The 18,809-nt window shown below is 39.0% G+C and overlaps 2 protein-coding genes and 1 long non-coding RNA gene across 3 annotated transcripts in view; 1 reads left to right on the top strand and 2 right to left on the bottom strand.

Annotated features, from left to right (window-relative positions):
- Positions 1–4,544: 4,544 nt before the first annotated feature.
- Positions 4,545–9,921, bottom strand: LOC131103102 (meteorin-like protein). Its single transcript, XM_058049046.2, has 4 exons — positions 9,772–9,921; positions 8,286–8,680; positions 6,395–6,454; positions 4,545–5,349 (listed from the first exon to the last, which is right to left on the bottom strand). The coding sequence occupies exons 1-4, from the start codon at positions 9,879–9,881 to the stop codon at positions 5,006–5,008; spliced, it is 909 nt and encodes a 302-aa protein (XP_057905029.2). The 5' UTR covers positions 9,882–9,921; the 3' UTR covers positions 4,545–5,005.
- Positions 9,922–10,580: 659 nt separating this feature from the next.
- The window catches only part of LOC131103114 (uncharacterized), a 54,581-nt gene continuing 46,352 nt past the window's right edge, over positions 10,581–18,809 (top strand). Inside the window, exons 1-3 of the long non-coding RNA XR_013629976.1 lie at positions 10,581–10,632; positions 14,757–14,829; positions 16,911–17,039. This is a non-coding gene — a long non-coding RNA (uncharacterized LOC131103114). The remainder of the gene's footprint in view (positions 10,633–14,756; positions 14,830–16,910; positions 17,040–18,809) is intronic.
- On the bottom strand, positions 11,291–15,384 carry cbx8a (chromobox homolog 8a (Pc class homolog, Drosophila)). Its single transcript, XM_058049045.2, has 5 exons — positions 15,190–15,384; positions 15,002–15,045; positions 14,745–14,810; positions 13,235–13,301; positions 11,291–13,041 (listed from the first exon to the last, which is right to left on the bottom strand). The coding sequence occupies exons 1-5, from the start codon at positions 15,256–15,258 to the stop codon at positions 12,376–12,378; spliced, it is 912 nt and encodes a 303-aa protein (XP_057905028.2). The 5' UTR covers positions 15,259–15,384; the 3' UTR covers positions 11,291–12,375.

Here is an 18,809-nt window from a genome sequence, read left to right as displayed (position 1 = left end):
TGCACAATTAGGATGAATACTTATGCGGTTGTTTTTTCATATATATTTTAAATTATGCCGGTATTTGACCAATAATACACTGACAATGATTTCATTGATAATCAATAAAAGATTTGAAATATCTAACCGGTTAATACTTTTTTATTAGGGAGGTCTGATATTGTTTTTTTTTGTTGCAGAAAACCAATATGTCGATATTGTCCAACTTTCAATTTCCGAAACCGATATGTGTAACATGACATCTCCTGTGGTGGAATGACGTTTTCATGATAAAGAAAAAATGTGATACTGATAACAGGCTGATATCAGGCCGATAATTATAGGACATCCCTATTTTTTATAGGCACTGCAGGAAATTCTATTCTAAGACCATGGGAACATGAATCAAGTATTCAGGCAGATGGTTGGCATGCACATGAGTGATAGGAATTATATTAAAATTAAAAAACAAAACGAAAAAAAACTCCTCCCCCTTCAATTGTTTTTTTTTTACTTGGGCCAAAACTCAATTACTTCTCACTTTCAACCCCAAATTCAGCCAGCAGCAGGTTTTCAAAGCCAAGAAGACATCTTTGCTCCATCTTTGTGCTCCTCCATCCCTGCTCCATCTCTCTATAGCAGGAGAACTCAATGGACACTCCCCACTGGAGGGTCTCACGCTGTTCTCATATTGTACCCCCGGGCCTCCACACAGCAGTGGCCCACATGGGAAAGCGGACCAGGCGGCGGGATAAACCAATTACCCCCCCAGCCAGGGTGGACTCCAGCCGGTGAGTCATGTGGCATGTTTGACGCCGAGGCCTCCTGGGCTTCCATCCCCATGAAAGCCGGCTGGAATTCCCAGAGATGAGAATTGCGAGGTCTCAGGAGCCTGCGGAGAGGTTATATTTTGTTTAGACGTTTGAAATGAGAGCGCAGACAGAGAGGGGAAGGCGGGGAGCGCCCTCCTGGGACAACACTAGGGGTGGAGAGTCGAAACAAATAAGATGGCGGGAGGCTTTTTTGTTCAGTATATTGATCAGAATAGGCAATAAGTCCACTACATTATAAGTAAAGCAAAATATGAAGAATATTGAACATATATATATATTATATATTAACTTCTGCAGAAGAGAAATGTTCAATTGGAGAGTTGGTCATGATCGAAAAATATTTACACATTTGGAGGGTGTAGTTCTTTTGGTCATCATTCGCAATCCTTATGTGAAACATGAACACATAGTAGAAAACTAGTTAATACAAGCCAGCTAACAATGCATGTCATTGGGATACATCTATTTCTACTATTAACCCCTCTAAAAAAAAATGTTGTGCTCATGCATTAACACGTACACTGATGATAATATGTAATAGTTGCAGTATCTTGTCGTATTTTGATGATTTAAAACACTACCGAAAATTCTTTCCTCGACGCATTGATACACATACTTATGCTAGTTCCGGCAACAACAACAGCATAGATACAGCGACAACACGTACGATTAGGGATGTCTGATAATTATCGGCCTGATCAAAAATCGGTTTATCGTATCAGATTTTTTTTCCAGATCATGAAATTAAAAAATGCTATATACAAAACGTGTGTTCTTTCCACCAAAGGAGATATGTCATGTTATTGATATTGGGATCAAAAATTAAGAGTTGGACAATATTGTATAGTTTTTGGCAAAAAAAAAGCCTACTTACGATGTCTCCTTGGGATGGCTGTGTCTTCCAGCACAAGACGTTTTCTCCAGTCCTCAGGTAAAAAAATGCTGACAGCAAACGAGCATCTTGTTGAGTCTTGTCGAGAAACTGAGAGCTAGGTATCCACTCTTCTGTCTGTGAGTGGAGCAGTTACTGACGCGTCATGTTAGTCCGTGAAATAATTTTTTTTTCACGTTAGCTGCTACAGTAATAATATTGCTGTGGCTGGGTTAATATATATATCAGTTGTGTAAATGGAACACTGTTGCGTTTTTTTTTTTGTGAAGACTATTGCGACAAAAAAGTATTTGTCATGTTAGCTATCATATATTAACTGCTTTTCTCACAATAAAATGCACTATTTTGTGTTATAGCGCCAAAAAAGTATTTGTCATGTTTGCTAGCTCATATTAGCTGCTTTTCTCGCACTGGAATGCACAATTTTGTGTTATAGTGCCAAAAGAGTATTTGTCATGTTAGCTAGCTCATATTAACTGCTTTTCTCACACTAGAATGCACTAGCGCCAAAAAAGTATTTGTCATGTTAGCTCGCTCATATTAACTGCTTTTCTTGCACTAGAATGCACAATTTTGTGTTATAGCACCAAAAAAAGTATTTGTCATGTTAGCTAGCTCATATCGACTGGTTTTCTCACACTAGAATGCACAATTTTGTGTTATAGCGGCAAAAAATATTTTTCATGTTAGCTCATATTAACTGCTTTTCTCGTGCTAGAATACACAATTTTGTGTTATCGCGCCAAAAGTATTTGTCATGTTAGCTAGCTCATATTAACTGTTTTTCTCACGCTAGAATGCACAATTTTGTGTTATAGCGCCAAAAAAGTTTTTGTCATGTTAGCTATCATATATTAACTGCTTTTCTCGCAATAAAATGCACAATTTGGTGTTATAGCGCCAAAAAAGTATTTGTCATGTTAGCTAGCTCATATTAACTGATTTTCTCGTGCTAGAAGGCACAATTTTGTGTTATAGCGCCAAAAAAGTATTTGTCATATTAACTGCTTTTCTCGCACTAGAATGCACTATTTTGTGTTATAGCGCCAAAAAAGTATTTGTCATGTTAGCTAGCTCATATTAACTGCTTTTCTCACACTAGAATGAACAAGTTTGTGTTATAGCGGCCAAAAAGTATTTGTCATGTTAGCTATCATATATTAACTGCTTTTCTCGCAATAAAATGCACAATTTGGTGTTATAGCGCCAAAAAAGTATTTGTCATGTTAGCTAGCTCATATTAACTGCTTTTCTCACTAGAATGAACAAGTTTGTGTTATAGCGGCCAAAAAGTATTTGTCATGTTAGCTAGCTCATATTAACTGATTTTCTCGTGCTAGAAGGCACAATTTTGTGTTATCGCACCAAAATAGTATTTGTCATGTTAGCTAGCTCATATTAACTGCTTTTCTTGCATTAGAATGCACAATTTTGTGTTATAGCGCCAAAAAAGTATTTGTCATGGTAGCTAGCTCATATTAACTGCTTTTCTCGCAATAAAATGCACTATTTTGTGTTATAGCGGCCAAAAAGTATTTGTCATGTTAGCTATCATATATTATCTGCTTTTCTCGCAATAAAATGCACAATTTGGTGTTATAGCGCCAAAAAAGTATTTGTCATGTTAGCTAGCTCATATTAACTGCTTTTCTCACGCTAGAATGAACAAGTTTGTGTTATAGCGGCCAAAAAGTATTTGTCATGTTAGCTAGCTCATATTAACTGATTTTCTCGTGCTAGAAGGCACAATTTTGTGTTATCGCACCAAAATAGTATTTGTCATGTTAGCTAGCTCATATTAACTGCTTTTCTTGCATTAGAATGCACAATTTTGTGTTATAGCACCAAAAAAGTATTTGTCATGGTAGCTAGCTCATATTAACTGCTTTTCTCGCAATAAAATGCACTATTTTGTGTTATAGCGGCCAAAAAGTATTTGTCATGTTAGCTATCATATATTATCTGCTTTTCTCGCAATAAAATGCACAATTTGGTGTTATAGCGCCAAAAAAGTATTTGTCATGTTAGCTAGCTCATATTAACTGATTTTCTCACACTAGAATGAACAATTTTGTGTTAATGTGCCAACCACAATGTCCCATTTGGTTGACAATAGAGAAATATTGCATGTTTATATAAGAGCAGCTTAAAAAAAGCAGCCACCCAGTTTCTGTGCTTCATGATCCCTGATGTTTTCTACACGGCATCAGCCGTGACAATGGTCATTATGCAGGGGGGGGGGGCCTTGTCACCGCAAGGCTATTGTGCAGCCCCCATTCACTTGCATAGTCATTTACACTTTCATTGGCCGCTATTTAGTCCTCATAAAAAGTTCAACGCACCAATTTGTGAGCTCCGCTCAGCCGAGGAGAGGTCTAGAATAGGCCGACGTTTTAAAAGTCAATTAATTGTTCCTCTCAGTCGGGGAGGGGCCTCAGGGGGAGGATCCCGGGGTTTTCCCCCTCACATCTGCCCATTGGGTCGTCTTGGGAAGGTCTGATTTAGTCAGAGATTTGGCTTTCTGCTATTATGGCAAGAATGTGACATGGAATGGATGAATAGCAGGAAATGGGATGTGTCTGTTGTGCCCTAAATAAGATCACATGATGGTAAATGTGGTTGACATTCATTTATACTCTTTGTGTGACGTCTTAATTTATATTTTGATGCACTTTGATGTTATTTACTTCTTTTCAAATACATGGAATGAAGTTATTTTCAATGGAAACACCACAGAAGAGTTTTGTTTATTGTATTTATGAGTGGAAAATGCATATTTTCAACATACATTTCAACATACATACCTATTGCATCTATTTTGTATAGATGCAATAGGTATCTATACAAAATAGATGCAATAGGGGTGGTCTGCAACACATACAAATATACAAAAACAAGACAATAGGAAACCTACGTATAAGCACCAATAAGCCACCGCCTGTATATGTCTAAATCGTATCATTAAGAGTCATGTTTTGATGAACCAAAAAAATCTTGCATCCAGATCTATATCCAGATTTGCACCATAATGTTCGTTTAGTAATTGTGCTAACAAACTTGGAGGTCGCAGCAATCCTCTCCATTTACGTAGCGGACAGGCGATTATGAATGACCATGCAGGCAAAAGTCTTCCCTCCCACCTCAGTTCAGAGGTCAATTGTCCCCCAGGAGCCAGCCAAGTGAACAACAACAACAGCGGAGGCACAAAGAGCTTGCTCCTCGCCTATGGAAGAGCCCAGTGATGGAGAAGACAAAGGATCGCCAGCAAAGCATTCAGCCATGTTCCTCGACCGCAGAACCTCTAGTCCAAAGGGAAGTCACAGGGATTTCGCCGTGACGCCTTAGCAGTCCGATACACATACAGGAAGTCTTTATAACGTGGGGCGCACCCCAGCCAAGCTTCCCCAAAATGTTCTGACCCAGTGAAAAGGAACTCTCCGTCTCCGGGCTTCACGCCACATTGCAGATGTGCACGGATGACACCACGCCACGAAGGGACAAGCCATGGTGACCCAGAAGCATCTGAATGGGCCTGATGCTGGAACAAACCGCTACGCTGCCAGTGGACCCTCGCCGCCAACACTTCCACCAACGATATGTGACGATCCGGATTGTGCAGCACGTCTTTGATGTAGCCGCGAACCACTGAAAGAACCCACAAAAACAGTTTTTCATGATTTTTGGTCTTCAAATTTGTATATCAATGTAAATGTTTAATATTGTACTTTGTTAGTGGAGCCAGAAGACTGCAGAAGAAGAAGTTTTGGCGTTGAAAGTTATGTCAAAAACATCCTGTTTTTTCACTGCCAAAAAAAAGCCGTGGTGGCACTGAAACGGTTTTAATTGCGGAATAAAACGCATATATGAATAGTTTGTATATTGTGTTTTTACAATGACGAACTTCAGTTTTTTCAGTCACTCAGTTATTTTAGTCAGCAAACTCTGCCATTAAGTGGAGAAAATTCAATGAAGTCAAAACCAGACAGTTGAAGCTGGAGATGGAACACATATTTGTTATTTGTACAGCTTTTTTTTTTTTTTTTTAATATTGGTTTTCATGATTGGGGGGGAAAAATCTGATACAGATATCGCATTTTTATGTTGTCAGGCCAATAATTATCGGTAAAGATAGTTATCGGACATCCCTAATTTAAAGTCTTTTATTTTTGCATATTTCGCATCATACTGCATACCAAAAACTGCTCCAAATATTCCATACATTAATCATATAGTGAATAGTATATAACTTGTTGATTTGTATTATCTTCTATTGTTTGCTCTTGTACTTTTGCTACTGTAAATCTGGATTTTAATCAAACAAATGCATATCTTGTCTTATGTATCTTATGTATCACTGTTATATAACTTGTTGATTTGTGTTATCTGCTATTGTTTGCTCTTGTACTTTTTCTACTGTAAATCTGGATTTTAATCAAACAAATGCATATCTTGTCTTATGTATCTTATGTATCACTGTTAATTTAATCAAACAAATGCATATCTTATGCATCACTGTTATATAACTTGTTGATTTCTATTATCTGCTATTGTTTTCTCTTGTACTTTTGATACTGTAAATCTGGAATTTAATCGAACAAAGGCATATCTTATCTTATGTGTAGATCATGTGACCAAAGTCCCTCATTTAAACACCTTCCCTGCTTCTTTTTTATTATTCATGTGTACTCACCGAAATCACTGTTGCAGACGGCCATCAGCAGCTCTGTGTCGTTGCATGGCCGACATGAGGCTGTGGAGGTAAAATATGAGTCAAAAGCAGTAAAAAAAATTTTTTTAAAAAGCCCCCCATAGATGAGGCATTGTACCCCGAAAGGTATGATGAATTATTGTGTTAATACACCTTGCAGATTGTCAGTGATGGCTTTACGTCACACCTCCATTCATGACACCCAAAGGTTAAATGAAGGAATGGTGTGGTCCCGCTACTCTATACTCTCCATCTTGACCCACTGTTTGACTCCCATTATACAGACCCTAATGGACTGACCGCAGTGCCTACCAACGCAAGAGTCAACCACTCTGCTGTTCCACAGCTGTGTCTTCTATAGCTTGAGAACGACGCCACTATAGGTTAAGCCCTCACACATGGATCAATGCTAAGAAACATGCACGCACAATGATGAGGCATTTGTGGAATTCACCAACTATGTGCGGCACTCCATTCAGGCCCCTCTGGCCGGGTGCCCTCCAGCCACCCGGATGGTCTCTGTCCTCTGTGCTTTGTTCCAGCATGGAAAGCAGCAGACAGCCAGACAAAACACAAGGCTGACCAGCAGCTGCAAGCTTGGGATCCGGAATAAAACAGATGCTCCATTTTTAAAGATTATACAGACTATTATACTTTTTTTTTAAGAGTTATGAGCCTTTACATCACTTAATCATCCATAAATTGTGTAAACCTCTATAGGAATGGAAACACATTGAAAAAGCAGGTACACTGTCTGGGTGTGATGTTCGACACCTGATATTCATGCCCCCCCCCCCCTCCACCCTGCAGGTTGTGTTCAAAGCCATTGTTCTTGTGTGGGACACAAAGAGGACGGGCAGGTAGAAGGGGGTCAAGAGTTTGGACGCCGCCTGTGTGTCACCGTCTTCAGCAATGCTGACACATTTGTCGCTGTTTGACAAATACACTAGACCAGGGGTGGGCAAACTACGGCCCAGGGGCCACATGTGGCCCACCAAGCATTTGAATCCAGCCCGCCAGTTGCTTTCTAAGTATTTCAACTTTTAACATACAAACTGGCAACATGACTTGCAAGTCGGATGTCTTATTTAGTAAAAAAAAAAAAATTGTAAAATTACATTACATAATTTAAATGTTTAAAGTGCTCCTGAAAAAAGGGACATGAGAACATTCAGCTGATAATGAAATAATGTCATAACTTTGTCACAAAACAAGCAACTTAGTTTTTGCCTCCACATGATAATAGCCCTGTGTAGTTGCATGTCATTTTTCCATAGGATGTCACATTCATGTAAAGCAGGGGTGGGCAAACTACGGCCCGGGGGGCCACATGCGGCCCACCAAGCGTTTGAATCCGGCCCGCCAGTTGCTTTCTAAGTATTTCAACTTTTAACATATAAACTAGCAACATGACTTGCAAGTCGGATGTCTTATTTAGTAAAAAGATTTTTTTTTTAAATGTAAAATTAAATGACATAGTTTGATGTGGTCTAAAAAAAGAACATGAGAACATACAACTGATAGTATAACACTTTTACAGATAAAATTAGATGAATAATTCAAGGACAATTATAAGCATAAAATTGTGTGTGTGTTTAAATATATCTTCTGCCCCCTCCCCCCCGGACAATTTTGTTAACTCAATGCGGCCCAATATTTGCCCACCCCTGCACTAGACACTGTCATCATCTGTGTGAAAGTGCAAAGTACTGTATAAAAGGAACAGAAGAGTAAATGCTGGTTCTCCTGTTCTATGACTTCTGTGTGAAATGGGTTCCCATTACTGGGGTTGACTTCCCATTCTGTGTCAAAACGGGAAAAATGTGAAAAAATGAACAAATGCATTTGATGAATGAAATTATGAGGCACTCACTAGTGTGGTCCGGACTGGTTGCCGCACTCCTATTGGCCAGCAGCTCATATCTAAAACCTATCCACCGTCGACTCCACGACTCGTCTCCCAGAGGACTCGTTTGGATGTAGATAGCAGGCATCTGTGGTCCCTCTGCCCTGAAACAGCTCACATGTTCCGCCCTGTTGTCGTCCGTAACCAGCAGCTCTAGTGTCCCATCCCGTTCTATAAAGAGGTTGGCGCCGCTGAAGGTCCGAGATGGTTTTATGCAGACTGTAGTGTGCTTAACAGAGGAGAGATTGGGCTCTAAGACCACCCTGAGGGCTCGGCCCGGGTAGAGCCATCTCACAGAGCCTTCTGTGCAGCGAAGTTTCACCTGTAGGACCATCCTGGTGTCCACGCCAGCTGGAAAACCACTGGATCCAACAGAGAACAATTTTAGGAGAATCACAACTACTATTAATAGAGTGGCGTGTTTAAGTGTTTGTCAAACTTAAATGTTTCAGATCAACAAACTAATTTAAATATTGGTCAATGACAACTAAACACAAAGCAAATTGTGTGATGAATTCATGTATTTATTTAAGATATTGTGTCATGGTTTAATCTTGACACACCTACTTCTTACTCTTAGGTCCCAAAATGGGTCCTTCTCATAAAAGTATACTGTGCACATTTTCTTTACATATTTTCAATAAATTCTGAAATTTTATTATTTTGTATAGTTTTTTTTATCTTATGGTATAGTATTTCAAATAAGCTCTGCTTCTTCCTGCTCCTTTTCAGACATGTGGAATGGTGCAAATGTACTGTAATAAGGTAATCAGTATGTTTGAAACATGAATCATACCATGCCATGTTGTTTTACTTTTTTGACGTTGTTTTTAAATGGGGAAAAACACAAAATACGAAATAATTTCTAAAAAATGTAACTTTCAGCAAATCAACTTCAAGCCTAACCAAAAAGAAACTTTATATTAATGAGATCATGGATCCCCCCCCAACCAGACTTGCGACTCAGTCAAATGAGCAGAATGGAGACGAATGCGTAATACATGTAACTCCTGCGTATTAAAAGTATACTGTCTACATTTTCTTTACATATTTTCAACAAATTCTGAAAGATTTTTTATTTTGTATAGTGTTTTTTTATTATGGTATAGTATTTCAAATAAGCTCTGCTTCTTCCTGCTCCTTTTCAGACATGTGGAATGGTGCAGATGTACTATAATCAGGTAGTCATGTCAGTATGTCTGAAAAACATGACTCATACCATATACCATGCCATGTTGTTTTGCTTTTTTGACGTTTTTAAATGGGAAAAACACAAAATACGGAAATAATTTCTAAAAAAAAAATATGTAACTTTCAGCAAATCAACTTCAAGCCTAACCAAAAAGAAACTTTAAATTAATGAGATCATGGCTCCCCCACTCTTCCCCGTACTTGCTAGTCAGTCAAATGAGCAGAATGGAACTCCAACATGGAACTCCTGCTATGACCTTACCTTCCACTCCAGTTGCACAAATCAGCCGCGCAAATCCGCAGCTGACTGTTTAGAATGTAGATCATGAAGACCACGCCGTGCAAAAACATTTCGAACACGCTACAAAACATCCCAAATCCAGAGAAGAGAAGAGCATGGCTGTGGTGGACGGTTAGGAGCCTCTGCTTAGCAAAGCCGCGGAGCAGCAGCAGGGATCTTTATAGTATGAGGCTCGCTCACGCACATGCGCACATACGCATGCATAGTTAATTGCTTTTTTAAACCAGTACAACTGAGAAAGTTGATTTTTTAAAACGGTGTTTGACTCTCTAAAACGAATTATTTGAATCTTATTGAATTTTATTTTATTTATTTTTTTTGCTTTAATGACCTTTTTCGTAGTGCAATAGTCATGTAATTACTGTGTTCCATTCCATTTTACTTGTTAAAGGGCAAGTTTCCTGTAACTTTAAAATGCTGTGCAGTCTTTTTTTTTGGCCTTGCATTTTACTTTTTAGTATATACGTAATAATTTAGTCGTACAAATGGTCGATGCATTCTTTTTCTAAATATATTGGCATTTTTGTCTTCCTAAAACAGTTTATTCATAGCCCGAATGGCCTTTCACAGCGTTACACTACGTTTTAAATTATTTATTGATATCGTAAGGTACGTTTTTATTTATTTAATGAACCTATAAATATGAAGTCATGCATACAGGAAATTATTAATTTAAGTTGAAGTGACTGTAGAAATAAAAAGGTCATATGTTCTACTGCAAAAATGATTAAAGTACGTGTTTCTGTGTGTTTGCAGCTTCAGTGACAAGTCAGAAAACACAAGCAAAAACAAACAGCACAAAATGGAGCATAAACATACAAGGTAAGATGATAAATTATTCATATATAGATGTATGCGTTCGTGCTATGTGCACCCATCACTTGTATAAATGGAGGTGTCACAAGGGCGCCCTCTAGTGGATGTAAAGGCGCTTAACAGGCTGGTCACAGTGAAGGCCCCACAAGCAAGGGTTTACGTTATTTGAAATAATTATAGAAATTCACATATATTGAATAAAAGAGTGATTTTGTCATTAAAAAATGAAATAGTTTAGGTCATTAAACACGCTGGGGGTTGTTATAACGTGCTCATGCGCAGTTTGAAGCATTAGATGTAAAGCAAATGTATAGATTCATGTGTATTTCTGTCCTCTGTTTCTATACAAAAAATTCAGTTTCTTTTCATTTTTATCCAATCTAGGTTAAAAGGACTTTGAAACATAGGCTGACACCAACAAAAAGTGGGAAATAGAAAATAATAAAGCGTTAATTACATATGTTTTTCTTGCATCGAATGTAAAGCTGTATCATCTGTAGGAGTTGTAAGGCCTGCCTAACGATTTATCTGAAATTTCATCATTTCATAAACAATAAGCAAATGAATCAATTTTCCGCGTTGAGTTGAGTCACAGCTTAAAAAGTTTCCACATACATGACTTCAGTAATTGGTGTTGCTGGGCCCATGTAAACACAATCTTATGTCTTATGTTTTTATTCTCAACAGTTAAAACGTTGCAACGGTTGAACATGAATACTGCAGCTTTGCACAGAAATAAATATAAAAAGTATCTATAAAGTTAATAATGGCGCGGTGCAGCAGCTTAAACGTGTGAAGGGGCGTGAGGGGGAAAAAGCATGCAAAATGCACTTGAATTGTAGCTTATAGATGATTATTTCTGGCACATACACAAACGAATTATGTCAAAATCCAAAAAATACACATTAAAATGTCAAAAATGTATTTTCATTGTGTCCAAAATAGCAAAACAAGTGTGCAAAAAAACATTCTTTTTTTTAATCATACAGCCTAGAACAATTAGGTTTTAATTCATATTAAATACTGATGTATTATGATGTATTATAAAAATATATATATATAGCATGACGACAGTAGTAAGTAGTATGTTAGCGCACACATTATAGGCCACAACATTAGGTATACCAATAGTGGTTTAAACTGCACTCTATCGTATTTGGGATTCTATTATACTGCCTGCAAGAGAGGGACGAAATATTAGGAACACGCAGGGGGGGCATGTTCATTCATATTTCATATTTAAAACCTCTCTTACAAATGTCAGGCTGAATTTGTTATGCAGATCCTGTTCACGTTCCGACACAATGCATCACTTCTCATATTGGCGGGTGTTTTTAATATTTCGACTCCCTTATTTAGATAGACAAACAGGCCGAAATATTAGGCACACGTCAGGATGCATGTTGCATAATAACTAAACCGTCTCCAAGAATGTCAATCAAAATTGAGCAGGTTTTTTTTTTTAATGCTGAAGTTTTAAAGCAGATCTTGCTGACGTTTGTACACCCGCAAAATACAGCAGTAGTTCATATTGATGGGATGTTTCTAATATTTGGACTTCCTCATTTAGATAAAGAAGTAGGACGAAATATTAGGGACACGTCAGGGACGTATGCTCTGTAACAATGGACCCCCTCTCTAACAGCGACAATCAAAACCGAACACGGTTATTTTAAAACGCTGTATTTTTGATGCAGATTTTGTATTGTAGTGTACCTAATTGACTTGAGCCACAAAACCGTCTTTTTTTCATCTTTTCCCGCGGAAAAAGCCTTTATCGGTGTAGTTTTCCCTGATGGTGACAGTCAGGAGGTTCATGGTGACGTCAGTGACTGTCACAGTGTCCATGTTGGTAAAACGCGGGTTCCACGACGTGCCGTGTGGCGTGGGTTGACAGATAACGCCGAGTTGTTCCTCTCGGTGCACGTCCGCATGCTTTGCCATATAACGAGTCCTGCCCCCTCGCTCCTGCATACGCCCGTGCTCGCTGTTGCTGCTGCTGCAGGACTTTGGCGTGATGGTGGTCTCCTCCTGGAACCTTCTAGTCAGCTGCACCAGGCTGGGATCGGACGTTTCTGCCGCATCGCGATGAGCCAAGCGTCTGGATATTTTAGCCGCAGGTTCAACAAAGTCTTCATCATCCTGCTCGTAACGCAAACGCAATTTCGGTTTGCGTCCTCTTTTCTTGGGAAGCCGAGGCGATGCTTCTTCAGCGAGCCTTTCTTGCTCCCGGATGAAGTGGTGGTGGACGCTTTCCCCTCGGTTGACTGTGCTGGGAGGGAAGATGGTGGGCACCACGGTGCGTAAACCCTCCCTGGCCCTTGGCGTTATGACAGGCTCCGGGACCGGATAGGAGACCTGGATAGGCCTGACGGGATCTTGTCTGAATTCGTACGTTTTCTCCCTGGCTTTGGCCTGGAGGATTGTCGTAATAATGAAGTGTGTTAAAGTTCATTTAAAGGCGAGAAAGGAATGAAAATTACAAAGTACTTGCTAACAAATCAATCATGGGGTCTTTTTGAAGTTTTCCCTGACCTTTTAACCGACAAAATGTAAAGGTATTTATGACATTTTTGGGGGTAGGGGGCAAGAAGACGGTCCGACCAACCTTCATAAGGAATGTCTCAGGTTTGGGTCCTCGCTTTTTGGGTCCAAAAAGCTCCCTCTCGCGTTCCCTTATGGGCGAAAAGGATATAAATAATTATTACAACACGTAGGTTCCTATTCCTAAAAGAGCTAAATTAAGTCAAATTATCTCCATCGTATTAGTATGGAAGCCTGTTCCCGCCACTGAAAAAATGTTATCCCTTTGTTAAGTCATAATTATAAGATTAAAAGTCCAAATTATGAGATAAAAAGTCAGAATTATGAGATACAAACAGGGGACACAATTGTGGGTAGGTATATTATATGTCTTTTTGTAAATGTTCGATGTTTGCTTCCTGTGTAATAAGTTGTCACTTGTTGCTTACAATTGTGTCGCCATTTTTGCCAAATGCAGAAGGCGGCAACTGTGCCATATGCGCAGTTTATATCTCATATCTCAAAATTTCGACTTTTTATCTCATCATTTTGACTTTTTAATCTCACAATTTTTACTTTTTAAAAGCAAAATTATGACTTACCGTTGGGATAACTTTTTTTCTCTGTGGCAGAAACGGGCTTCCATAGGCTTATAGTTACCATGGTAATGTTAAAACTATACATCTAATTAGCCAGCTGCTAATAAATTAACTTGTTGATGCTACATCTAAATGACGAGTTATCTATTCTAAACTGGTTGATTTATATTGCAATTTTATGCAGGCTCGCTAGGTTGCCAATGAATTAGCTAACCTATGCTCAAGCTAGTTGAGAATTTAAAATGGCTATCCATCTATTCATTCATCTTAGCTACATTGCTACTTTGTGGCTAGTACACTTAGTCAGCTTACCTATGCTAAAGCTAGTTGAGCTATCTTACTCAAAAATATTTAAAATGGTTATAAATTAGCTTGCTGCTGCTACAGATAGTTGAGCTATATTTCTATTTCATGGCTTGTTTAGCTAGATGGCTCGCGAGTTAACCAGGTCTATATAATTAGCTAGTTTGATAATTAGCTGACTCATGCTCAAGCTACCCATTGCTTGCTGACCAAACTATTTGCGCTATAATACTATTGTGTGAAGAGTATGGCTAAGAAATTAGTCAGACATATTTGCTCTAGCTGCCTGCTTGTTATAATGCATTAGCTTGAGCTTAGCTATATTGACCTATATTGCTACTGTTATGGTTAGCATATTAGCCAGACTTAGCTCTAAGCTCTAATTAGTCAGCACGCTAATTACTTTACTTGCTCAAGCTAAAGCTAGTTGAGCTAACTTGCTAGCAAACGTTTATGTATTGTAACTGATGCTACAGCTAGTTGAGTGCTATGGCAAGAAAATGAACCATAATTGAATCTATGTGAACTACAACCTCAATAACAAACATATTTTTTTAAAGGATTTTAAAAACATCTTTCATTATATTGTGAAGATATTGTGCACCCAATACACCTGTCCATTACAACAGTGGTGTCATAGTACCTTCCTTTTTATGTGCAGCATTTTGAAATGTCTAATTTTTGTGTCCTCACCTCTCCTCGAAGGCTGCCAAGAGACGCTCATCCAGGATGTTTTCCTCTGGTTCCCATGTGCTGTACCTACAACACGGAAAGACAGGTGGGTTACACACACTTCATGGCTTTTACATGTTTACAACTATAACGCAGCAAAAAGCCAACATGGCTCCAACTACCGTACAGTACAGGCCCCGTGATGCAGTAATGCTTTAGCCACCAGGGGGCTCCGTCCTCCTCCCCCTATATGTATTTCCAATGGAGAGCGTACTCACTTGTGAGACCAGCCCTTCCATTTCACCAGATATTCCCAACGACCCTGCAAAGGCACACACATAGCGAGACATAATAAGGTTACAGCTTCAGTCGGGTTATTGCACGTCGCTGCTGCGCAAACACACAGTTGCGTAACAGGCGGAACCAAAAAAAAGGGAGGGGGTCCATAAAAAAGACAGCACTCTACCCGTCTGATCCGTCGCTTAATGATGGACTCCGCCGCGAACACGCTCTCTCCGACGGCAGACAGCTCCATGACGAGCCGCTATGTGTCCCCGACCTCTGTGCTCTTCTGTTTACGCCGACAGACCCAAACAGCAGCGTCCTCCTAGGGCTGCTTTAATTCCGCACATCCCATAATACGCAATCTGGCGTGGAGGAAAGGGGTGGACGTGGTGACGTAACGCTTTGTTGCCAGGCACCGCGCTGCATTCCTATTGGCTATCTTGTTGCTACCAGCGAGGGAGGGGGCGGAGTCCAGCAGCTCTCGAGTCCGCAGGAATGTGAGCAAGTGGCGGACTCGCTGGCTCCTGGTCCCCGGCACCCACCAAGTCCCCCAGGGGCCACTTTTCACTCATTCGCATTTCACATTCATTTTATTTCTGTGTAGTTCTCTGTAATTATACACATTATTACTCCCATTGCACACCAAAATGCTGTTAGGATTGTAAAATATGAATAATTGATCAGTGGCAATAAAAAGACACCCTACAGTCTCATAAAGTTTCGGATGACTGTATGTCAAGATACTTTTACGTTATATTAGCAGTATTATACAAATAATAAAACTTAATTTCACATGGACCTGTTATGAATTACATGCGCTTTTTCAACTGTTAACCGCACCTTCCACCCCATAGTAAGAAACAAGAAATCACATCCTCTAAATAGACAATTTGAAGTTAAATAAACATTTTTAGATACTTTTAATCATTGTGTTTTGAAATGGAATGTACAGCAGCCGCTCAAAATGTCGCATAGAACATATTTTAAACGAGACAACTGCATTGGAATGTGAATAATACATTTGCTTTCTCAATACATAAAAAGCATTGTTCTCATCACAAACAGCATTCTATTTAAACGTAGCTTTCCCTTGAAAATGATCAGTAAAAAATATTGCGGTAAAGCCCTATATAAGTGTTCTCCATTTCTCGTTAAATGAATTACATCTTATAAAAGGGATTACAGACGGAAGAGAAGTATATTACTATGTGTGATCAGAAAATAATTTCACAAAAATAAAAATATGAATAAAACAAAAAAAATGCGAAATTGGAAGCTCTATTTTATATAACATCATGAGGAAATAGTCTGCTTTTTTCTTCTTATGGTAAAACAATATTCTTGTCACTTTACTAACTGTAGCTACATCGAAATTGATTCTTGTGCAATTGTTGGTTTTTATTAAAATTTGCACAAATTATGACACATTTTAGTAAATATTTTTATGGTTTTGAATTGTTCATTAAATTAAATTATACTAAAAAATGTATTATATTAATAATGCAATTTATTATTATTATGGTTGATAATAAAATCATTATTATAATGATTAGTAGTAGATTATAAAAATGAGTAGAGCATTGCATGTTTTTTTCCCTGCCAAAATTGATATGTTGCCATATGCTGACATTTGGGGATAAGAGAAAATATTTCAAATGTACCTTTTATGTTTTACCTATAAAATAAAAAAAAATGTGTGACTTGTTTGCATGCAAAACGTAAAACAGAGGTGTGCTTTAAATAATGATTCAAATTAACCCTATAAAATACAATTTTTGGATGTATTTTCGTTGTTTTTGGAACGTTTTGTGCTCTGAAAAACGAGCTTCAATACATAAAAAGGTCCAATCAGGATGCATATTAACAGCAATAATAATTCCCACTACGTTTTTGCTTCCTTAGATGACTGCGTGAGGACGAGGAAGGGCAATAAATGCAGACACGTGTGCTGCCACGGGAGACACGGGCGTGGACGTGCATTGCGGTGGCTGCCGTGGAAACGTGCGCAACCACCATTTTGACGATTTCCCGGTTGGTGCTTTCACATCACACACACACATATACACACACATCCATATTTGGTATAGACGCGACGTGCATGTGAGAAGCCGCAATGGCGCCTGACGCAATGTTGTAGCGCCTAAAGAAGAGAGAGACGGAGACAGAGCGCCATTGGCTGCGTGGTTTCTGGGCAACTGCATGCTGCACACTGCGCTATACTTGCACCAAGCTTGCAGCAGGCGACATTTTCTATTTGCAGCTCGCATTTTGTCCATGGTCTCACAAACAATCGCTATATTAGTGTTGATATTTTAAGAATGGGTACGCGTTTGTAACAACGTTCATGCAGCAAGGTGAACTAAATAAGGTCTTATATTCATGGGGGGTTTGGTGCAGGTGTATAAAGGAGTTGCATACACACCTCTATCCATGTGTTTTTTTCTTCTTTGCTGAAGTACAATAGTACTTTGAGTGCTGAATTCCTGGCTAATTTGCATATTTAAATATTAAATATAAAATGCATGTCAAGCCGCCCCGACTTTGTAACATAGTCCTTGCAACAGGCCTCATGAAGGCTGCTGATGATAAAGGCGGAATGTGAAACATCACCCTTGTCTATAAATATGTTGGCCTGTTTCACTTTGATGCATGGGCTAACTCGCTCACACATGCATCCATTTAGGGCCTGCACGGAAAGTTGGACTGATCCATTCTATCGCTTTTTTTTGAAATGATACAAATAATGCGCCACTTTCTGCCTTCATTTACACGTCATGTGATCGTTTTAGGTTGCAGTCTCCTTTGAGTATAAGCGCGGGGCGTGGGGACACGTGACCGAGGGAACGAGTCAAAACTGTAAGCATGTGACCTTGAAGGCATCATGTGAGTTGAAAATCCCCGTCTTGACAAGATAAAAAGGAAAACATGTCGTTGACTACCATTTTAAGGTCTTTAATGATTGATTTCAACCAATTTTATTCATGTTGTTTTTAAACTACATTTTGCAGCACACGGTCTAAATTGTACACACATGTTTAAACATACCTAATCATATACAATACTCCAAACAGGTTTAGTGAGATCCTATACTGATGCTTTATTTTTAGCCATCAACAAGCTTATGACATAATTTTGGCTGGATATTTGACCTGTCTTTGTGGTGGATAGAGTTCATTTAATTTGGTTGGTCTACTAGCATGATGTTTCATAGGGTTGAAGTTGTTGCATTGGAGATGTGTGTTTGGGTTCATTGTCCTAAAACACCCATGTTTGTGCGTGTGTGTATGTTTTCATCCTTCACGCTGAGGATTTGGAGGTAGTTCATGAGCTGCTACATGTTCTTTGAAAGACGCACCTTGACGCTTTCAAACAGCACAATCTTTGTCTCTCAACTGACAATAAAACATCTAGCGTGTTCATAGGAGGCTACAGATGTCAGTTTCCTTGGTCGGGATGCCGGGTGTTCTAGCAGTTTCCAGTCCATGGCGGGCTTGAGCATTGGTGGTTCTGGGTTGTTCCTGAAAATCCTCACACACAATAGTTTGAACTGATCATCTCGGTATCCGCATGAGTAATAAAAAGTAGAAATCCCTTTTTATACAGAAATACTATTAGCTGCTGTCACTCATGACCATAAAGCAGAAGATACGGCTTGGCCTTGTCAAGTTAACCTCTATTCTAATACCTACAGCACCACTTCAGAAGATTTAGGTGACTATTTGAGCCTCAATGTCATACCTGTCAACCCTCCCTTTTAGCCCGGGAAACTCTGGTATTTTGCCATTTTGGGCATCAGACCAT

The sequence above is a fragment of the Doryrhamphus excisus genome, linkage group LG16 (assembly GCF_037039965.1).
Source record: "Doryrhamphus excisus strain RoL-2023G ecotype Guam linkage group LG16, RoL_Dexc_Guam_v1.1, whole genome shotgun sequence".
NCBI lineage: Eukaryota > Metazoa > Chordata > Actinopteri > Syngnathiformes > Syngnathidae > Doryrhamphus > Doryrhamphus excisus.
The sequence above is the reverse complement of the archived record's forward strand: the minus strand, read 5'-3'. Positions and strand labels throughout refer to the sequence as shown.

What these genes read in the sequence shown, in the direction of transcription:
- LOC131103102 (XM_058049046.2), bottom strand. Translation starts at nt 9,881, where the DNA reads ATGTTTTGTAGCGTGTTCGAAATGTTTTTGCACGGCGTGGTCTTCATG. An exon ending in TTGTGCAACTGGAGTGGAAG is followed by an intron (nt 8,681 to 9,771) that starts GTAAGGTCATAG and finishes TGTTGGATCCAG; the next exon opens with TGGTTTTCCAGCTGGCGTGG. An exon ending in CGTCTGCAACAGTGATTTCG is followed by an intron (nt 5,350 to 6,394) that starts GTGAGTACACAT and finishes GGGTTCTTTCAG; the next exon opens with TGGTTCGCGGCTACATCAAA.
- cbx8a (XM_058049045.2), bottom strand. Translation starts at nt 15,258, where the DNA reads ATGGAGCTGTCTGCCGTCGGAGAGAGCGTGTTCGCGGCGGAGTCCATC. An exon ending in TGGAAGGGCTGGTCTCACAA is followed by an intron (nt 14,811 to 15,001) that starts GTGAGTACGCTC and finishes TCCGTGTTGTAG; the next exon opens with GTACAGCACATGGGAACCAG. An exon ending in CTGAGACATTCCTTATGAAG is followed by an intron (nt 13,042 to 13,234) that starts GTTGGTCGGACC and finishes ACAATCCTCCAG; the next exon opens with GCCAAAGCCAGGGAGAAAAC.